This window comes from Xylocopa sonorina, chromosome 3 (genome assembly GCF_050948175.1).
Source record: "Xylocopa sonorina isolate GNS202 chromosome 3, iyXylSono1_principal, whole genome shotgun sequence".
In the NCBI taxonomy this organism is placed as follows: domain Eukaryota; kingdom Metazoa; phylum Arthropoda; class Insecta; order Hymenoptera; family Apidae; genus Xylocopa; species Xylocopa sonorina.
In genome coordinates, this window is record NC_135195.1 from 6,999,042 (window position 1) to 7,018,356 (window position 19,315).

The following is a 19,315-nucleotide window of genomic DNA, read 5'->3' on the forward strand; positions in this document are numbered from 1 at the left end:
GACAACCAAGCTAGAATTGCCACGAAAATTTAGATTCTCTCGCGAGTCTTACATAACCTTTGGCCTCGATTCGAATCGCGACGAGACTCGTCGACCAGTTTCCAAAATTCCACTTGGCAATTGTCAAAACCACGAAGAATCGAGTCTGAGAGATTTTCATAAGAACTCGCACGAGGCACAGTTCGCTTAAAGAACAAGAAACGATTCAAACAGATTCGCAGCAGAATTGGAAAGCTCCCCGTTACCGCGCAGCGTCGCGAAAACCAATGCTATTAAACGAGTAACTCGATTCCACCCTTAGCCAGCCCCGAGGACTGGAACGCTTGCTCCCTGAAAAGGAGAGTTTAAAGGATAGCCCGTTTTTTACTTTTTCTACCTTTTCCCACGTAGAACCGGTTAGGATCTCAAAGACGAGACGAGATCGTTTTATTTTTCGTTCATTAGCACGCGAAGGTAGCAGCAAGCAGTGGGGTTCCCTGGCTTGAAGAGGCGCGTCCTTAAATCAGGCTAGTTACCCGCGGTTAATGGCCCGCGACGTGAAATTTAAGTAGCCGCGGATCGGATCGAACCTTCAGCCCGTTGGTAATCCCTGCGATTCCACCTGCGCGAGTCACATCGCGACGAGACCCTGCGGATATACATTCGCTGGATGATTAGAGAATTTTCGCGTTCCGTCGTGCGTTTTCAACCGGATGACTCCACGATACGTTCAATTTCAATGTTTCGCCGGTTTTCGTTCGTTTATTTCCTTTTACCTTCGCCCGCCTACTTGTCCGTCGCGTTTCTCCCTTTCGTCTCGTGCTCGCGGACCCCTTTCACCCGAGGCAAATGTATTTTAATTACTGCCAGGCGAAGAAAGCGGTCGATGTCGCCAACGGTGGTCGAGAAAGTTCCCTGTAGCTTTACGCGCGCCAGGATAGAGCGTGCATTTTTGTTTCCACGCTCACAGGACGACGGAGGAACGGCGTGGGGCGAGTCTTCGGGTTTGGACCACTTTCGAGAAGTTTCTAGAGCGAAGGGTTGATCGTAGTTCAAAGTTGGACTACTCACTCGTTCGTGGACCAGCTGAAACCGTGCTTCTATCGTTGCTCACTCTGCTCTGAACTTCGCGATCGACAATTCCATTATTCCAGCCGACAGAGAACGCTTGGCTGCGATACTTTTTTCCAGAGAACCGTCGTTGTTTGCTGGCACTCGACAGAGAGATACGTCTGACGACCGTTCACGTGTATCGCTCGCTAAATATTGGATTATGCGCGATGACGGTACCGGCTGGAAGGCGTGATTTAATTTAATATCGGCGCGAGGAAGTCTTCGAACGGAATCGGGACGCGGCGGTGTCTAGTCGGCCAGCCGATTGCGAGGAGATCGGTTCTTTCGTCTCCGCGAGCCAGACACGCTCCTCCTGCCAGTCGGTGCTCGTGTTCTACGAAACGTGTTCCACGCTCGCTTCCACCAGCGTTCTCCAGTCGTTCTCCAATCGCGATCTGTTCGTTGCCAACAATTTATCGACGATCATTAACGCGTCGATCAAAGAAACGAATATCTCCGTGAAGAAAGTCGTGACGATCGGTCTGGAGGTAGTTAAAATCGAGGAATCGATAGATCGCGTCCTCTCGTCGATGATTAGATAACAGTGCGTATCAATTATCGATTTCAAATGTCGTCAGTGTCGTACGACAGATTCGTCTGGATGGTTCATTGAGATTAACGATCGTGGTGTTAGCAAGTGTTCGCGTTTAAAGAGTCGAAGACTGAAGGACAGATTCGTGTGAAAGGTGTCGAAGGGACAGAGAGATAATGTCAACCTGCTCGCTGATGCCCGTGTCGCTCCAGGACATTCTGGTAAATATCCAAATCGTTATTCCATTTGCGGAAATTCCATGTTTTTTTTTTCTTTTTGCTTTACTTAATTGCGAACAGGATCCGCGTTAACGGGATCGACGACACTTTCGTTCCACCCTGACCACGGGACGTTCACTCACGGCCAGACAAACCTCGCGACGTCCACTCTCGCGCTACAACCGATTCCCTCTCGATACAACGATCATTTCGTTCTCGATATCCTCGCCACGGACTGCAATAACATTCATTCCCACGCACACCATGGAAACGCGGCAACAATCGTCGTTTCGTCTGGCAGGGACACCTACGTGTCCACAGGATCCTTACTTCTCGAGTATCACCGTCACGTCTCGTTCTCCAGGTCCCTTCGTACCGATCCCATACCTGGTTCTCGCCACCGCCTGACATTTGCAATTACAGATCGTTCAATCGATGCGTTTAATCGCTGAGAAATTTACATTGTGTTCTTTTATACCACGCTTCGTCGAGTTTGCAAGGAAAATCGGTTTTTAAGTTTACTTGAAGCCAGAGGATTTAAACGATTAAGTGGAATGTATATTCGAGTAACACGAAGAGTACCATTGTTATATATATCGTGGGTTATCGTTGGCACACGAACCGTGGAATGCGTTAAACAGTACACTATGATTCCTATGGGGTGTACCAGATGTACCATTTAGTTCGTTTACGAAAGGGGTGGCGAAACTATGGCGCGTCGAATGATTGCAGATGGCGCGTTGCATTCTCGCGTCTGTTTATTCTTTCGAAGTAGACGCCATAACTGAAAGCATCCTCGTATTTTCAACATCTGAGTACTCTCCGTGCAAATTCGTACAAGTTTACACCTACGTACCGTCGAGTGTGGCTTCGAAAATTCGCTCGAAGCAGCGTTGCATAGTCGTTCTCGTCGGAAATGCAATCGATTTCCATTTGTACCGCAAGAAGTCTGCAAACAGGTGTACTCCGCGAGCAGAGCCTATTGTGCCACTCTTATTAATAGGCGATCGTAACAAGCGTGCAGATTTTTGTCTGGCTAACGCGCTCGATCGAACAGCGCAACAGCAGTGCTATGAGAAACGGAGCGCCATTGTTCCTCGCGCAGAGAACTTTCCTGTAATTGATATTACGATTTATGAAAGTTCCTCGAGGGCGAGTGGGTCTTTTTTTTTGACCAAGTGCTCGTCGATACGCCTCGTGATCGATTACGTCGGTTTATTGCGAGACAAAAATGAATCGCTGCCACTTGCCGTGAATAGGCTCTCTTTCGTTCCTTTTCGATGGAAGTTTCCGCGATTAATGGCTGAATTTTTTTCGTATCAGAGGAATCTCTTTCGATTTGATATATAGCTTTCATTTTTCTCTTGGGTTTGTCTTTATTATGTTAATATTAATTGCGACGAGGGGATAAAAATATTTGCCTGATCGAGTGGAGAACGCGTTCCAACCGTTTATGCGAACAAAGTAACTAATTGCTTGGCGATACAAAAATCGGTTTCGAAACAGGTTGCGTGTGATATATGATGTATAAATTATGCAGCTAGAGTTTTGCGTGAAAATGCATAATTTATGCGAACACCGGTTCCTCGAGTGGAGTTGGCTGGTCAATTCTATTGTCATCTCCCAAGACAAGACGCGTTGCCAAAATATATTTTATCGCCACGTTAATTCCTGGTTTTTCGAGTCTTCTGCTCAGAATTCAACAAACTTTTGCACGCTGTTAATATAAAATACGGTAAAAATGTCTGGTGGCGTGTGAACGTCCATACGACACCACGTGATAAGATTGTAGAACTAGGTTAACAAGTTACATTAGAATATTTAATTGCAAATTGCAGCGGTGCTGAATCCTTAACGCTCGTACAGTACGAGAACTTTTTCGCGGATCTCACTGCGAAATAAACTTTTCACCAACCGAATTCATACGCCCATGAATCATCTCCTCGCATAGAAATTCGTTCTCAATTTCACTTTCAAATCAGCGATTATCATATCGTCTCACACGATCCGGTGTATCTCGTTTCTACAAATTTACGTGTACGCTATTCACGTTTAAAAATGAAGTCGCAACGTCGAACAGAGCGTCGCGACGCCCCGTTCATTCATCGATCACCGTCGATTGTCGGGAGCAGAGGCTTACCTCGCCCTCGCGATTCCATTGCGAACGGTAGTAACTGGTTATGACAACGTCGTTGTACATTCGAGCAGAAGTTCCCCTGGCAAAAGTCGAGGGTAAGTTCGATGGGAAGTTGTAAGCTCCTTAGTCGCCGGCGGTAAATTGCAGCGAAGCACGCGTACCACGTAGTGCGGTTCTCGTTGAGATTACACGAGGACGTAAGTGCCCGCCGAGCGTGGGATTAAAATAGGCGCTTGCTTAAGGAGAATGTTTCTTTACCGCTAACACCACCTGACACCGCGGCCTTGCCAAGATATCCGACGTTATCAGCGTTGTTCGACGTGCCAGTCGTTGAACGTCATCGCACCACCGATCGAGTTTCCCTCGACGATCGTGAACGTTGCTGTTGTTCGATGGAAACACAGTGAACATTTGCCAATCTCTTGAAGTTACTCCATCGATCGGTCGAAATCGAAAGATTCGAATATCTCGATTCAGAGAAGGGGAAAAGTAAGAGTTTGTAAGAGTTTCACGAAAGAGCAAAATCGATGCTCGAACCTTGCCGATCTCTTCGAGCTACTCCATCGACAGGTCGAAATCGAGCGATTCGAATATCTCGATTCAGAGAAAGGGAAGAGTAAGAGTTACACGAAAGAGCAAAATCGATACTCGAACCTTGCCGATCTCTTCGAGCTACTCCATCGACAGGTCGAAATCGAGCGATTCGAATATCTGGATTCAGAGAAGGGGAACGTAAGAGTTACAGGAGAGAGTAAAATCGATACTCGAACCTGCGTGGTTCCGTATCGATCGAAATTTGCAGAAATTATCGCTGGTTTGTGCAGTCGAGGCGCGCGATGGAGCCCGACCTCGCCACACTGACGCAACCGTAGGCGGCGGACGAATATTAATCATGGGAAGGAAAAAATTCGCCAATGGCCTGGATAGGTTAATTAATTGGAACGGCTGCTCGAGATGCGAGAGTCGAGGTCCACGGCGATCGACCAAAATTTCTTTTTATCTCACCATTGAAACGCATTGGTAAACGCACTGTGCGCTTTTCTCTTCTTCAAATCCTCCCTTTCCTTTCTCTGTTCCTTTTTGTTCCACGGCTATTAGCAGGTGCTTAGCTCCGTTCTACGTGAACATCCATAATAAACGCTCCTCCGCGTCTCGCGCGGATACGGTGTTGGCTATTTATGAACGCTTTCATAACGCGTAATGAGTCATTGCACTCCGTTCTCTCAATAAAAGCGGCGTGCGTTGGAAATTTCTAACCTTTTTGCGAAAACGAGGGAGCACCTGGCGGGCCATTAAACACAGCCGGAACTCGTAAAAAAAAAAAAAAAAGAAGGGGATCAGACCGGGTCAGACATTTTCGCGTGGGAATTCCTTTTTTCTTACCGTTATTCACTCGCTTCTGTGTCTACTTCTGACGGCGTTTAACTTCAGCTTTCACGATTAATCTCACGATACATTTCTGATGGATTATCACCGCTTTCCTTAGACCTTCGCTCGTGATGAATGCTCGATGACACGGAATCGTGCGATGCGCGAATAAATTCTTATATAATACAGAATTGATTCTCGCAATCTCTTATACGTCAGCCTGGAGACTTTATTGCACCTGTGTCATCGCTCGTCTAATAAAGCATCTTAACTCCGCGTGTAATCGTTCTCGTCTAACGCTGCGAGGTATCCGCGATCACCAGCGAGGCACACGATCCACTTTCTATCCCGCTCGCGGAAAAATAGGAAAAATAAATAATGGAAACAGCCAGCGTGGTGTGCGTGGAAAAAAAACCGCCGCGTTATTGTGCGCTGCGCAACCTGCATACGGTGTGTTCGAAACGATACTCACTATAACCGAGAATCTTAAAAACACGCTCGTTACTTACGTGTTCTTGTAACGTATATAATTAATTTAACGACTCACAATTTTTATATACTTGTAATAACCCGGACAAGCACACTTAATCATTTGATTAGCGTTCAAAGGCGCTTAGAAAACTCGCGGTTGTAATAACAGAGACATTTAAAGCCACTTGGATCAATTTTTCGCTATCATAATTATAAAACACAAGTGACATCGCAACGCGAAATACTTCGTCCATGGTACCATCAATTCCTCTGTCGAATCTGATCAAATGATACAAATTTAACGTGCGCACACGAATCGATCGAGTAAACGAGCAAAGAAAATCGCAAGTGCACCCATCGATTCACCCTGTACGTAACTTCGTCCCCTCTCGAAATGGTATCGCGATCTCGCGTACGCAATCGCGCGAGATTGTTATCAACAACCACCCAAGGGACACGTAATCGTAGCAGTTGCATAAGCGACCCTAAGATCGCGGCCAGGCATCGACGCACAATGGGATTCGATCTGCGTTCACCCGCTCGCACCCGTCTAAACACGTGTCCACCAACGGCGCGTACGGTTTCGCGGTTAAAACCATTAGATCCGCGTCCGCATCCGGAGGCCTTCCAAGAGACCATGCCGAGGCTGTTTCGCGGTTAATTCCATTACACGCTTACGAACCGCGGGTGCCGCGCGAATCGTCCCGCGACAGAGGCGGCTGCGCGTCCGCTTTATTGCACTTTTATCGACCAGCAGCGGTACCGTGCCCTCTCGTCGCGCTCTCAGCCACCCCCCAAAAACTTTTAGCGGTTCGTCGTCGAGTGATTTTGGAACTTCAGAGAATCGCAGACAGGCGAAAGCGTTCGCGTGTGCATCGTACGCGAGCGACTCTCAAACACGAGAAACGTGGCGAACGAAGGATCGTTTCGAAGGTTCACGGTAGACGCGTTTTTTGGTTGCGATCTATGGGACTCGATGCAGCAGAAGAGTCACTTTTTCAGATATCTCAAACGATGATATTATTTCTATCACGCGAAGTTCTAAACTTGGTGCTGTAAGAACGCAATTTTTCTGTAACGCACAGCGTCAACTTTTCTATGATGCGAAGTTCTGAACTTGGTGCTGTAAGAATGCAATTTTCTTGTAATGCACAGCGAATCGATCTGATTTATATTTTACTAGCTTCTGAGTTGATCGCGTTGTAGAAGGGTTGAATATGTGGCGACGGTGATGTTATCCAGAACGAATTTATCCTCCCTCTCGCTCATAAGTAGCTTGTAATAGTTTGTACTTCGGTAATAGGGTGGTAAAGTAATGGAGGTCGGGACATGACTTCTTTAAGACGTTGGAAGACGGTTTATGAAAGCAGCTGGATTATTAACGTCGACTCGGCTAGCTTCCACGGCTGGCAGAGTGTTTCTTACGAATTTTTCGCGATTATTACCCGTGAAAGTCTCATCGAGCCGCCTCTTTGTGTCGCATTTCACCTCGTCGCCGTCGTTTCGCCTTACGAGAACAGACAGCTATACTCGACGATAAAATCTGAATGAATTCGATGCAACGTTCCGCAGTTCGCCGTTAAACAGCGCGTAATAACAAACATCGTTGCGTAATTAGTCGACAACAATCGCGAACGATCGCGAGTAGCAACGTTCCGGGTACAATTCGACCATCTCTTAGATAATCGACCAAATAAAAATCCACGAGATTTTATTTTATATCCGTGTTGCAAAAGAAAAAAAAAGAAGAGTCACGTAAAAGAGAGAATATTTCTAGGAATCGATGAAACCAGTGCCTCGTTAAGTTACGTTTGTTCCATTTTGTTGGGTCCAGTTAACCCCTCGAACTTTCCTTTTCCTTTAACCTTCTCTCTGGTGGCCACTGGTAACGAGGAAGCACCTAATATCGCGTGTGAGAATTTTACGCAACGTCACACAATATAGACACGGATATTTAGACGATTCGTTTACAGTGGATTCACGACTACATGATGCTGTATGATACCCGTGCGTTATAACTTGTTTCTCCTTTTCAATTCGCGGCTAAATAATTCTATAACGAGCGTTCATCGTACGCTCGTGTACATATAATTCGACGCGGATAATTTCGTGCTGATACTTTTTCGCGTTATCTGAAATTTAACGGGAGACGTTAATTAACTCTGGAAATTTATTGACTCGCCGCTATCTTCGTAGCTAGCCGGCTAATTAATTCTCGAATATCGTTCTGAACGCGAACGATATCGGAACGATCCATTAATGTTAATATTTATCGGTTAACCGGACACCTCTCGTGTACGCGATTCAACAAAAATGGACGAAGGAACGTTTTATCGGTTCCTCGAACGGAGTAAAATACATATCGCCGCTTTTAAACGGTGGTGAAGCGTAAATACGCGTCGACCACGGTGCGAGAGAGAGAGTTCGAGAAACGTTCGTCTCTTACCAGGAACGCTAAATATTCATGTGTTAATGTAAACGTTATCGACACACTCGCGAGGTTTAACGGGAACGTTTGGTATTCCTCTGCAAACACCGCTCGAGTACCGATTATTACGGTTAATTACGGGCGATTGTATCGCGAGCGGATCTAGAAAACAGGGTGGAGAACACTGGCGAACGATGACCCCCCGGCCATCGCGGCGTCCCTGATTTCGATCCGTACCCGCAGATCCCTCCACGATTTTCGGTCGTCGAGTGGTATTTTCGTTCTTGGCACGTCGCTAAAGTCTACATCGAAATATATTTAACGATCGCATTATGCAACCTGAGTACCCAGCCTCGTCTGTTAACCCTTTAACGCGTTACGTCGCGTCCTCGCCCGTTTCCACTTATAAATCACCGATTCTTCCGGGTCCTCGATCTTTTTAACGATCTCGAAGCTAGCGTAACTTTAGACTGATCTTTCCATGTGAACTGTGGCACGTTTTAATCGTAACAAAGTCGCACAGGGAATCGAGGACAGAAGTGATCGAATGTGACCCACATTCGTCTGTTTCACAAGCCAACAGAGATTAATACTGCTCTTTGGATTTGGTACCAACTTCGATTGTTTCGATTCTTCTACAAGTTTCACGTTTGTCAGTTATTCTGTAGTTTTCGTCCTGGTCGGTTAAGTGAACAGCTGATAGATCGCAGGGTTGATGTTAGGCGCCAAAAATCCTTCCAAGGACGATCGCGACGAGAATCGCGAGTTTAGAACGTGTAACGACGCAAGTTTCTCTTCTCTTCGCTGGTTTCATCGAGCACTCCACTTTTCTCTCAATTAACCGCGCGAACACGCCACTGTTATCGCGACTCGTCCATCGAATCCCCCTCGATCCAACTTCGATCGACGGAATCGCGTTACCGCGAGAATCTTTCTTCGAGGGTGTTCGTGGACGAGCATTGTGCTCGAGACAATCGCCGCGTTAATTCTAATTGCTCGATAAGGACGAAGGCTACAGTTCTTAACACTTAACTGGCGAGTTGTTTCCCCCCCTGTTTGTCTTTCTCGGTTTCCAGCCATTTTCGAGAGAATTTAAATGAACACGTATCTATGGCTTCGAAACGTTTCAGTTCTAATTTAAATCGACATTATATTTGATAGAATTTTACGAAGTTATTTATTCACATGTCTGGTGTTTCTTACGAGTGCTGCAGTTTGTAAAATATTCACCCCTGCGAATTGGAACCTGGAACCCCTTTTTTTTCTATTATTCTCTGATTCATTATAACTTCCACAGGAAACTCTTTCGTGGTTGCCACTTAGCGATTACGAAATTAATAAGAAATAGTATCTGAAAAGCAAAAACTCCATGCGACTAATGATGACAAGAAGTAAACCCAATACGCGTGAGAATAATAAAAAGAACCAACGAAGCAGCGTGATAAAAATCCAAGCAAAAACATAATTCTACGTGGTCGCAGGAAGTCAGAATGGGCGAACGTAAATCTTGCATGACCCGTCCGTTAAGTGTTAATGGCAACTACGCGTCACAGGGCGTTAGGGTAATCCAACGGGCGATTCGCGCTCGCAAGATTTATGCGACGATCTCCGCGTACGTGTCCGCGTTTCGCAGGAATCTCGATGTTCCCTGGTGGAATCGGGTTCACCGAGTGGCCCAAATTGGACGAGTCCACGCCGCTCAGCCTAGATGAGGCGAGATTGGGTCGCGAGGGAACGCGAGCCTCCACGGTGCTTCCCGGTTCCCACCCTTGATGCTCCACCCTTGGTCTCCTCTTTGTCGAGCGGATGAAAATTTAGCGAGCGAACACGGAAATTGTGGCCAGCTTTCTCATCCGCGCATATTCTCTTCATTCTCGTGTCTCTCGATTGGAACTCTTCACCCTGGATCTTTTCACTCGCTGCTTTTTTTAACCCTCTGCTAGCATTTTTTCGTTGCTCCACTCCTTCGTCTGTTATAAAAAAAATTAGAACAAAATAAAACACATCGCCCTCAAATTTTCATTCCAAATTATCCAAATTTTTCCAAACTCGAAGCAGATAAGATATCAGCTCAGATTCTAGCAGAAACTCTTTAAGGCATAAGAGATTAGAAAATGAAATCGTGCACGTCGCAGAGAAATTTGATTGCTTCGAAATCGAACTCAGCTTCGTTCTATTAATAAAGGAAGGTGGTGGAAAGAGCGTCCCGTCGTGCGTGCTCGCTAATCGCAAAAGGTGGGACAGTTTTAACACCGCTACGCCTCGAGGAGCTAATCGGAGAGAAACGGGGCGATCGTGGCTTTCCCGTTCGGCGTTTCCCAGTTGGCTCGCAGCGTGGAACGGGTTCGTGCTAGAATTTCACGACGAAAGGAAACGGCGAACAGGTCGGCGGGCTGCAAATAAACGCTGCGAATTACGTAAGCGTGCATCGTAACGCGGCGCGTACGGGGAGGACGCGTGCACATATTCGAGCCCAGCTCTTACTCGTTCGCGAAACGGAGTCATCGCGCGCGAAAACACGCCGGTTGCATAATCGCGCGACGCGAATGCACAGTCGATCAGCTGTTCCTCCGATCCCGATCCCCGCCAATTTTCAGCCACGCGTTGCCACTTCGTCGATCGAGCGGATGCTTCACCGACGCCGCCTCAAATTCACCCCCTCGCGGGGTAAATCTCTTCTTCTACGAATTACAAACATAGTTTCGCGAATCATGTGACTCTACTTAAATATTTCTAGCTAAAAGAACGCCACGTGGAAACGAAGGTAATTAGAAATGAATTTACTTGATTCGTGAAAGGGTGAATTTAAAGTACCAATACTTTATCGAGACTTTTGAATCTCGAAACGAAAGTTTTCTTTCGTGCACAAAAGTAGAAAAATTAATGTCGACCGTATCTAGAACGAAACCTCGTGCTTCTTAGCAAGTATTCAAACTTCTGAAACAGAAGTTCAAATGTGTTCGTTCAGTAGTATATAAAGAGACCGTTCAACACTTCAACATCCACTACAAATCGATCGATTCCTTTTCTATTTCACCCATCCTAGTCGATGATCGAAGGATCGCGGTCGACGGAGCACGATCGAGCGCGGTCCACTTCCGGCAGAGCTGTGATTCGCGATTCCAGTCTCGAGCGAAGAACGAATCGCCGATTATTGGCGCGTGACTTTATCGAAACGAGGTCTGCGAAAGAACCGTGCGAAGATTCATCCAGCGAGGACGATCTCGCGACGAGCGAATCGAACGGAAGTCGAGGAAAATCGACTCGCCTAGTAAATAGTTGCGCATCAGCCGACGAAACGGTCGTTCGCATCCGGGTGGGGCGTTGATTTACGAGCGGAAAACATACGCTGCGCCGAATCGGCGCATTAATCCTCGCGGGCGAATAATTAAAACGAATGGTCGATTAATCATCGCGGCTCTCGATTACAGCCGAGCGTGGCCAGCTCGTCTAAAACGAAAACGAACTGTAATTTACATTCATTGAATCAGAGATAATCGTTCCTCCGGTTTCCCGGCCCCGTCGCACGTGCAGATACAAAGATCACTGTCCGGGGTGCCCTCGATCATCCTCGTTTCATCGAGTTACAGCCCGCTGGTGTCGTTAACTCGGGACATCTACTCCCTACCTCCTTTTATCATCATCTACGACGCTCTCTCCGTTCAACTTGGGAATAATTGACGGTTCATCGAGGACGTAGGGTGGATTCGTTCGAGATCGACCATCATGATACGACGTTACGATTGAATATGCATAATTCGAAACGCACGCGTGCTGTTATTTGGTATAAGTTGTGGGAGAGTAGATTGAAATAGGATTGATAGCTCTGAGAAATATGTAGGATGGGATACTTTATTCGAGTTGCTTTTAATCTGAGAGTTCGTATCCCCAACGCTATGGTTCATTCAAATGTTTAGACGAGGTCCTCCGTGATCACTCGTGCACCCTGCTATTCCATATTTCCCATGTTGACGAACTTATAACAGGCGTTGGTATCGTTCGCACTGTCGAGTAGTAATTTTGATAATTAGAAACATTCGCTTGGCGATACTAAAATTCTACCAAAGTACGTAATTGTAATGTACGAGGCGTTTGTTTGTCGTGAATGATATTAAGTGAAAAGGTCGCCAAACGTCGGCCAATTGAGCGCGTTCGCCAGTCGAATGATCGCTCGGCAATTGCGCGAAGATTGCAGAGTGAGAAGCGATCGCGAGCGACGACGGAGCAGTAATCGACGCTCGACGACGACGCAGTAAAGAAAAGCGACGATGAGGACCGCGCGTCGACCGCGCGTGGGGCCCGTTCGTCGAACGGCTATCGACGGTTCGTCGAATCGGCCAGGGTGCACCTACCGCGCGGCTTGAACGCTCGCGCGATTACGCGTTTATCGGACAGACGCGCGACTCCTCTCGCGCGTTCGACGAATCGACCCGTTGTTTACGTGCAAAGTAGAAAACGCACCGCACGAACGAAGCCAATCCGCCAACCGGACGCATAATGAAGTTTCTGGTGAAATACTACGACTTCCTAACCGTCAAGTTCTCCACGGTGAGGCTTCAGCTGTAGATACGAGTCCGTAGACCACGTTTTTTTCTTTCTACCGCGAACTGACCCGAATTGTTTCATAAATTCGATGATTGTTCGGCTTCGTTAGTTATTAACCCTTTGCGCTCGACGACTTTTTTGGTCTGGCGGCGATGCAACTCGAGACGATTTCGCGCGTAAATGAATTTACAGAAGAATTGACACACGAAAGTGTTATATATTGATATATTATCTGCGTTTACATTTTGCAAAGGTAATTATCGGAGTTCAAGTTCTGTATAATTGTAATATTTTACAAAACACTTACCAAGGCATTCTGAAGTGCCAGGATCTTGTGGGTCATCGCTGCTATTTCCGGATTCACTGTCTGTTACACTAATTTTTCTATTTCTCACATCCGATACGGCACTACTGTTTACACTTGCTCGAAATTGAAAATGAGTGGTGGAAAATTTCGCGATACGTGTGCTCGCTACGACCGTCGAAACTGTACTAACGCTAGACACATCGTATTCAGGACTACGGTCGTAGAATTTTACGTCACAATGTCACTTTCCAACCGAAGATATAAACAGTCTAAGGGAGCACATTCTCGAACCAATACTTCGCATCTATCAATTGGAGATAACGAAATTCAACGTAAATACAGCCGCTCGAGTTGCCACGCGAAACATCGTGGCGAGTGAGAGTCGCCATTCGAGCGCGAAGGGTTAAAGTCGAGGTTGGTTTGCTTGAATGGCTTATGGGTCTGGAGATGGTTCTGCGAGACGATGTACTCTCCTGCCTCTTGAAATATTTCTTCTGTTCTATTATATACTAAAATGATTGTTTCAATTAATATTAATTGCTGCAATGTTTTCGTACTTTTAATCGTACGTATTGTAATTGATTGATATTCGTTTGGTTCTTCTTTTGTTTGACAATCTTTTTATTAAGGGTGGTGGACGAATATTTCGAAACCCATCGAACATATATTATACTTGCACATGTAGCTTACTTATTAGCGTTGCACGTAGTAGAGTAAATGGCATGGCTGATGGTTACAAACGAGCTTCTCGATGATCGAATTTTATGCAGCAAGTAGCGTTTAGAGTAGACTCGTAGAGTAGTCGGAGGAACGACAGAGGTCTCGTTTTTAAATTAATACAACCACATAAGATTCATCGACACGCGATCGATAATTATTTTCTATAGTTCGATTTCCCATTCTCAATTTAAAAACAAATATTCAACCCTTCGCACTCAACGCTTTCCAAAAAAACGATTCGAATCCGTGTCTGAGAATCGCCACGCGAGTGCAAGGGGTTAACAAACAACATCTCCGTCGCGTCCATCTCACCAATTAAATCCCTCGATGTTTTCCGCTCGTATCTCTCTCTCGTTCGTGGAATCGAAATCATCCGAAGGCTCGAGAAAAATTTCAAGGATGCCTTTCCCTCGAGAGCGTATGTTTCTCGCGCCGTTTACGACCCCGTTATCACGGGCCTCGATAAAACACACCGCGGAAGGCGAATAGCAAACGGACGCGAGGGCTGGCGCGAACTTTATCGCTGGGGGACAGGCTGACATTATCGATAATTAGCCGCGCAAGAAGCAGCAGCGAACGATCGCGAGGCATCCGCGATACGCGACGACCTTCTCGACATACCTCGCGAAAGAATCGTATTATACAGGAGGAGAGGGTACCACGCGATCGCCATATCGCAGCAACGCGAGCTACTGTTCAGAGACACCCTTTCATTGGCTTGGAGATAATGCTTGGACGCTTCCTTGGTACCGTTCGTGACAAACCGTGACACGAGAAATGGTGGATACGAGGTGGGGAATATTTACGAGCCCCTTTCTATTTAAGGGGTACGAGGAGTCGCACCCTCGTAAAACCACGTCGATGGAAACGTTTACGAGCGGGACCAAGTATTATTGGAGGTAATTGATAGTGGGATCGTCGGTTTTAGGGTTAATGGTTCGGTGTGCTTGATCCTAGAGTGGTTTTACGAGATTTAGAACTACCAATGTCGTTTCGATCGGTTCGTAATCCGTCGAACTTTTACTTAGCACCTGTCGTTCGATTTTCCTCCGAGCTATTGCATCTGTTCATTTTTTAATCGATACGTTTACGATGTTGTTTTATCCTCGCCTTAACGATACAAGTTTGCTGTAATCAGCTTCAGAATTTTCGACGACACGAAGGAAATTTCTGTGACGCGAAACTATTACAGCTGAACTATAACGAGTGTTCGATGATCGTATTGTAAGTATTGTGCGATCATCGTCGCCTCTTCGTCGTTCGTAATATAAATCGAACGAGAAACGAGCGTTCAAACGGGAGAAAAAAGAATCCAGCCGTGGCGAACCGTAGATGGGGAGCGTTTAATCGGTCGATTGCCAGGATGACTCGCTCGACGATTACTCCGCGACAATCCACAATCGCCTATTAATCGAGTGGCAATTCGCAAACAAATGGCTGGCGATTGGTGAAAAGAGCGCTCGTTAAAAGCGATCCTTCCGCGACGTGTACGCTGCGAAAAGGGTGGTTTCTCTCGAAGGCGTTCCATCCGCGAGCAGAGCGAATTATTGTTGTCGCTCGCTGAATGACTCGTCGTAGCCTTTCGATCGGGTGATTTCAGCCGCTTAATTGCACACGTTTCAACGACGTCCTCGCGGATAACGCTCTAATGAAAGACGCGGTTTTCTGCTTCTTCGTTACGCTGATTACGCGCGCGATTTCTAACGCAACAATGGCCGCTTCTGGTGAACGCCGCGCTCGGATGAGTCGCTCGTTTCTTCGCGAGTTCGAGCTCTAATATTCGCGCGAGATGGTCCTTGATGGTAATTAGTAAACTCACGAGTAATTGCGCGTACTTTCGCGAATGCTTGTTCCATGGTTCGTTGATATAAGAAAAAACAATCGAATTTTCGGCTACAATGTTTAAATTTGAACATTAACTTCCCCTAAAAACCCTTTTACAACACAGTAGAGGCTTCACATATTTTCAAAGTACACTGACCCATCATGGTACTTAAATACTGATCAGAACGCATCAAAGTACTGACCATTTGACTCGTCGTCTATAGAAAGCAACGAGTATCAAAGGTAGCGAGCATTCAAAGCGATGGTCAACAAGATTCGTGGCAATCTGAGAGAATGCTCGATCGTTTTCACACCGTCTCGAGAGGAAACATCTGTCGCGGTCGATACCGCTCGTATTCTCCGTCAATTTGCTTCGCGTTCCATCGAGACGACCATTATTCATCGGCGGCCAGCGGCACAAAGAGCGTAGCAACGACAAAGACCCAATGAACTTTATCAACGCACGGTTGGTAGAGAGTGCAGTGACACGTCGACGCAATTTGTCAGCCGCTTCTATGAAAATCATCCGGCTGGCGCGCGGCCAATAAAATCGACCGGGAAAGTTTCGCGAGCGCCGAAAACGAACGTCAAACACGACCACCGCCGCCTACCAGCGTCCATTTCGCGTGAAACGGACCCAATGATTATTCTTTGTTTCCTTTGTGCTCGTGCGAACGTCGCCTTTACATTTTCTGATCGAGGCTCCATTCATCGAGTCTGTTAAACAAACGAGAGAAACGTATCCGATGTTGGCTTAATCGGAGATTAAGTTTTGCGCGGGAACGTGTCACTTTGCAGTCTCGATTTCTTTTCCATTACGGATTTAAATGCTAATCAATCAAGTGAATTCGTGGAATTTTTGTCGAACTTTACATTCACCAAAATGGAAGCTTGGATATACTGTTTTTTTTTTTTTTTTTTGCTTATTTTTGCTGAGCATTTTTGCGGTTTATTCTTAAACAGAGATAGTTTCGTGTGTACAGCTGCTTCATTTCTAGCGATGGACCTTAATTCAGAAACGGGAAATGAAAAGGAGAAAATGCGCGTTGCATCGTATGCCTGCAAGCATCGTCCCATTTTCCCATATTTTTCTATACCAAAGACACCCTCGAGATTTATGTTATCTCATTCCAGAAAACTGCATCTGTACTTACGTAAAATCGTCAAGGAATTAGTTAGACGATCCATTAACGATTACTGATTTAAAAACTTTGCTTCTTTCGTGATACTAGAGCTAAAATCTGCTTACTCTTGCATGTCTTTAGCTCTTCGACTTTCGTACTACGATACGTACAGTCGTACGTCGTATCTAAAGTATAACATTGCACATCTATTTAATTAACGATCGCGTTATTTCATAATTAGTACGATCCATAAGAAATCTCGAACGATCGATTAATGGTTTCCTTTTTCATGTTCCAGGTGAGTAGGCGCTCCAAAGAACGTGCATCTCTCTACCAAGATACGGGGAGGGTGAGTTAATTTAAGTTGAACTTACAGCGACACTAGACTAGAAATTCGATCGAAAAGTTTCGAGACGTACACGTAGGTAAAAGGCCAACGCAAGCTCGTTCGATTACCATGTACGTCACGTTACACGAGACAGAAAGGGCCTTTTAACGATACCTTCATCCTCGTTCTACGATTACGTCCAAATTCGTTCTCAACGAATTTTCAAACCGACGAAGAGTCGTCGTTCCACCCTGGATAGCTTAATTAATTAACCCTTTGACTACTGTTGGCGTCTAGAGACGCTTGCAGCTTAAAACTCTTCCGGAGAACCCTTCGATCTTGAAAGTGTTTCGTAAGAAATCGACTCACACTGAAGCGAGAAGGGACTCGTTTGTAACTAATGGAAACGCGAATTCCACCCTCTCGCGATGAAAAGAGGCACGAGAGAGAAAGAGAGAGAGAAAGAGAGAGAGAGCATTGCTCGACCTGGTCGCATACGAACCAAGCAGATTTCGAAGTCGACCCGCGTGCCACCTGTCGTTTCACCTGGCTCGCGTTTATGGCGGTCACGTAATTTCGTTGCACCGCTCACCAGCGGTACGCGGCGCAGCGCTAACGAAGACGAATCAATTATGTAAGCAACTGGGTCAGAAAAGTTCACGGTCAATTTCGCCCGTGGGATTGTGTACAGAGAGCGGCCGTGATCGAGCCTGTAAATGGATCCTTGGTACTCTGCCCGCGAATCTAAACGATCCGATTCTCCTCGCCAGTGAGCGAGCATCTTCCGCGAGAGTACGACTTTGGTACCAGATCGTTTCGCGTCGACGATTCGCTGTTTTTTGTCGAAAGGAAAAGTCTAAAAGTCTCGTCGATTCGATCGAGACGTTCGTTGGTCTTGATTCTATTTCTTTCAGAATATTTCCTCGTTTTTTTTTTTTTTTTTTAAATTAAGTTGCTGAATAGGATTGGAGGAAATATTGGAGTAGATTTCAGATGCGATCGATTCTCTTCTCGCGACTTTTTGGAGCACGATAATCGTGCTCGCGAAGAGATAGAAGGAAAACTCTTGGAGTCGAGTACTTCATCGAGGAAGCACTCGAAGCGAAACTTTCAGCGATAATTAAAATCTGAAATCGTTTGCGAACCAACGATTTGAAATCTCGATGTCTACCATCGCGGTTTCGATCGAATAATCGAAACAACAAAATAAGCGACAGTCGTTAGAAACTGACGATTAGACGCGATTATTAGATCCTCACTTCTGATAATTGACTCATTTCGACGTTTAATAAACCTCGAAGGAAGTAATTGAGATTTCAAGGAAGTGAAAAATTTGGCCAGCTCGTATCTAATTACCGCGACCGCTATCGCTCCAATTAATCTCGAATAGTATTACCATAATAAATCGCGTGGCGATTCTCGATCCCTCCTGTAAAACTGTGAGGCGGGGAGTGGAAGAAAAGAGGATCGAGAACGTATGAATGCTCGAACAAGCGAGGATCGCTGCTCGTCGCGAATCGCGGAATCTGATCGAGCATAAGTCACCACGCTGCTTTATCGTTGACTCGCGAACGATTTAAACGTGGAATACATCGGGTAACCGCGATGTATAATACATAACGCGAGGCTACATTCCTCGATTTCAAACGATCCGTACCCTGGGGAATCAACAATTCTATCACGCCTCCCTTAGAATCGATCACCGCCGCGCACCTTGCATAAATCACCCCGTATCGATAATCGGTCGCGAGACCGTGGAAATAATTGAGCTGCGCTGGTTCTTCGAGAGTTTGGCACGATCCCCGTAACGATAAGGAAGTTCTCGGATTTTCCAACTGAGAGCACCCTCGAACCCCTCTGGGGAAGAGCATTTCTCGTTTCTACAGTTACAGATCAATTCTCTGGCGTTGCTTCTCTCTTCTCCGCTCGAAACGCGCGAAAAATCGAAAATCGTACTTGAAAATACCTAGACTTTATTTAGAATTTTCTTTAATGATTTTGCAACTGTGTGCTTCGAATGATCGAGTAATATTACGATTAATAATTATACATCAGGATCCTTCGACGCTCTCGTATGATTAACGTCAAACAAGTAACTCCAATTCGCAGAATTCGCTTAAATTTGTCACTTCATCGATACTGATTTAATTACATCTATCGTTTAATAATAGACGCATCAGCAATTCGATTTGTCGCGTGGTCGAATGCAAACTGCTCGAAT

The 19,315-nt window shown here is 45.9% G+C and overlaps 1 protein-coding gene across 3 annotated transcripts in view; it reads left to right on the top strand.

Moving 5' to 3' along the window:
• Window positions 1-19,315, top strand: part of LOC143422070 (uncharacterized) — a 149,422-nt gene that overhangs the window by 52,005 nt on the left and 78,102 nt on the right. The window contains exon 2 of one of the 3 annotated variants that reach the window (XM_076892443.1): window positions 17,065-17,115. The exons of the other annotated variants lie outside the window; for them this stretch is intronic. Within the exon in view, the coding sequence (XP_076748558.1) occupies window positions 17,065-17,115 (51 nt within the window). The remainder of the gene's footprint in view (window positions 1-17,064; window positions 17,116-19,315) is intronic. 3 annotated transcript variants of the gene reach the window in all.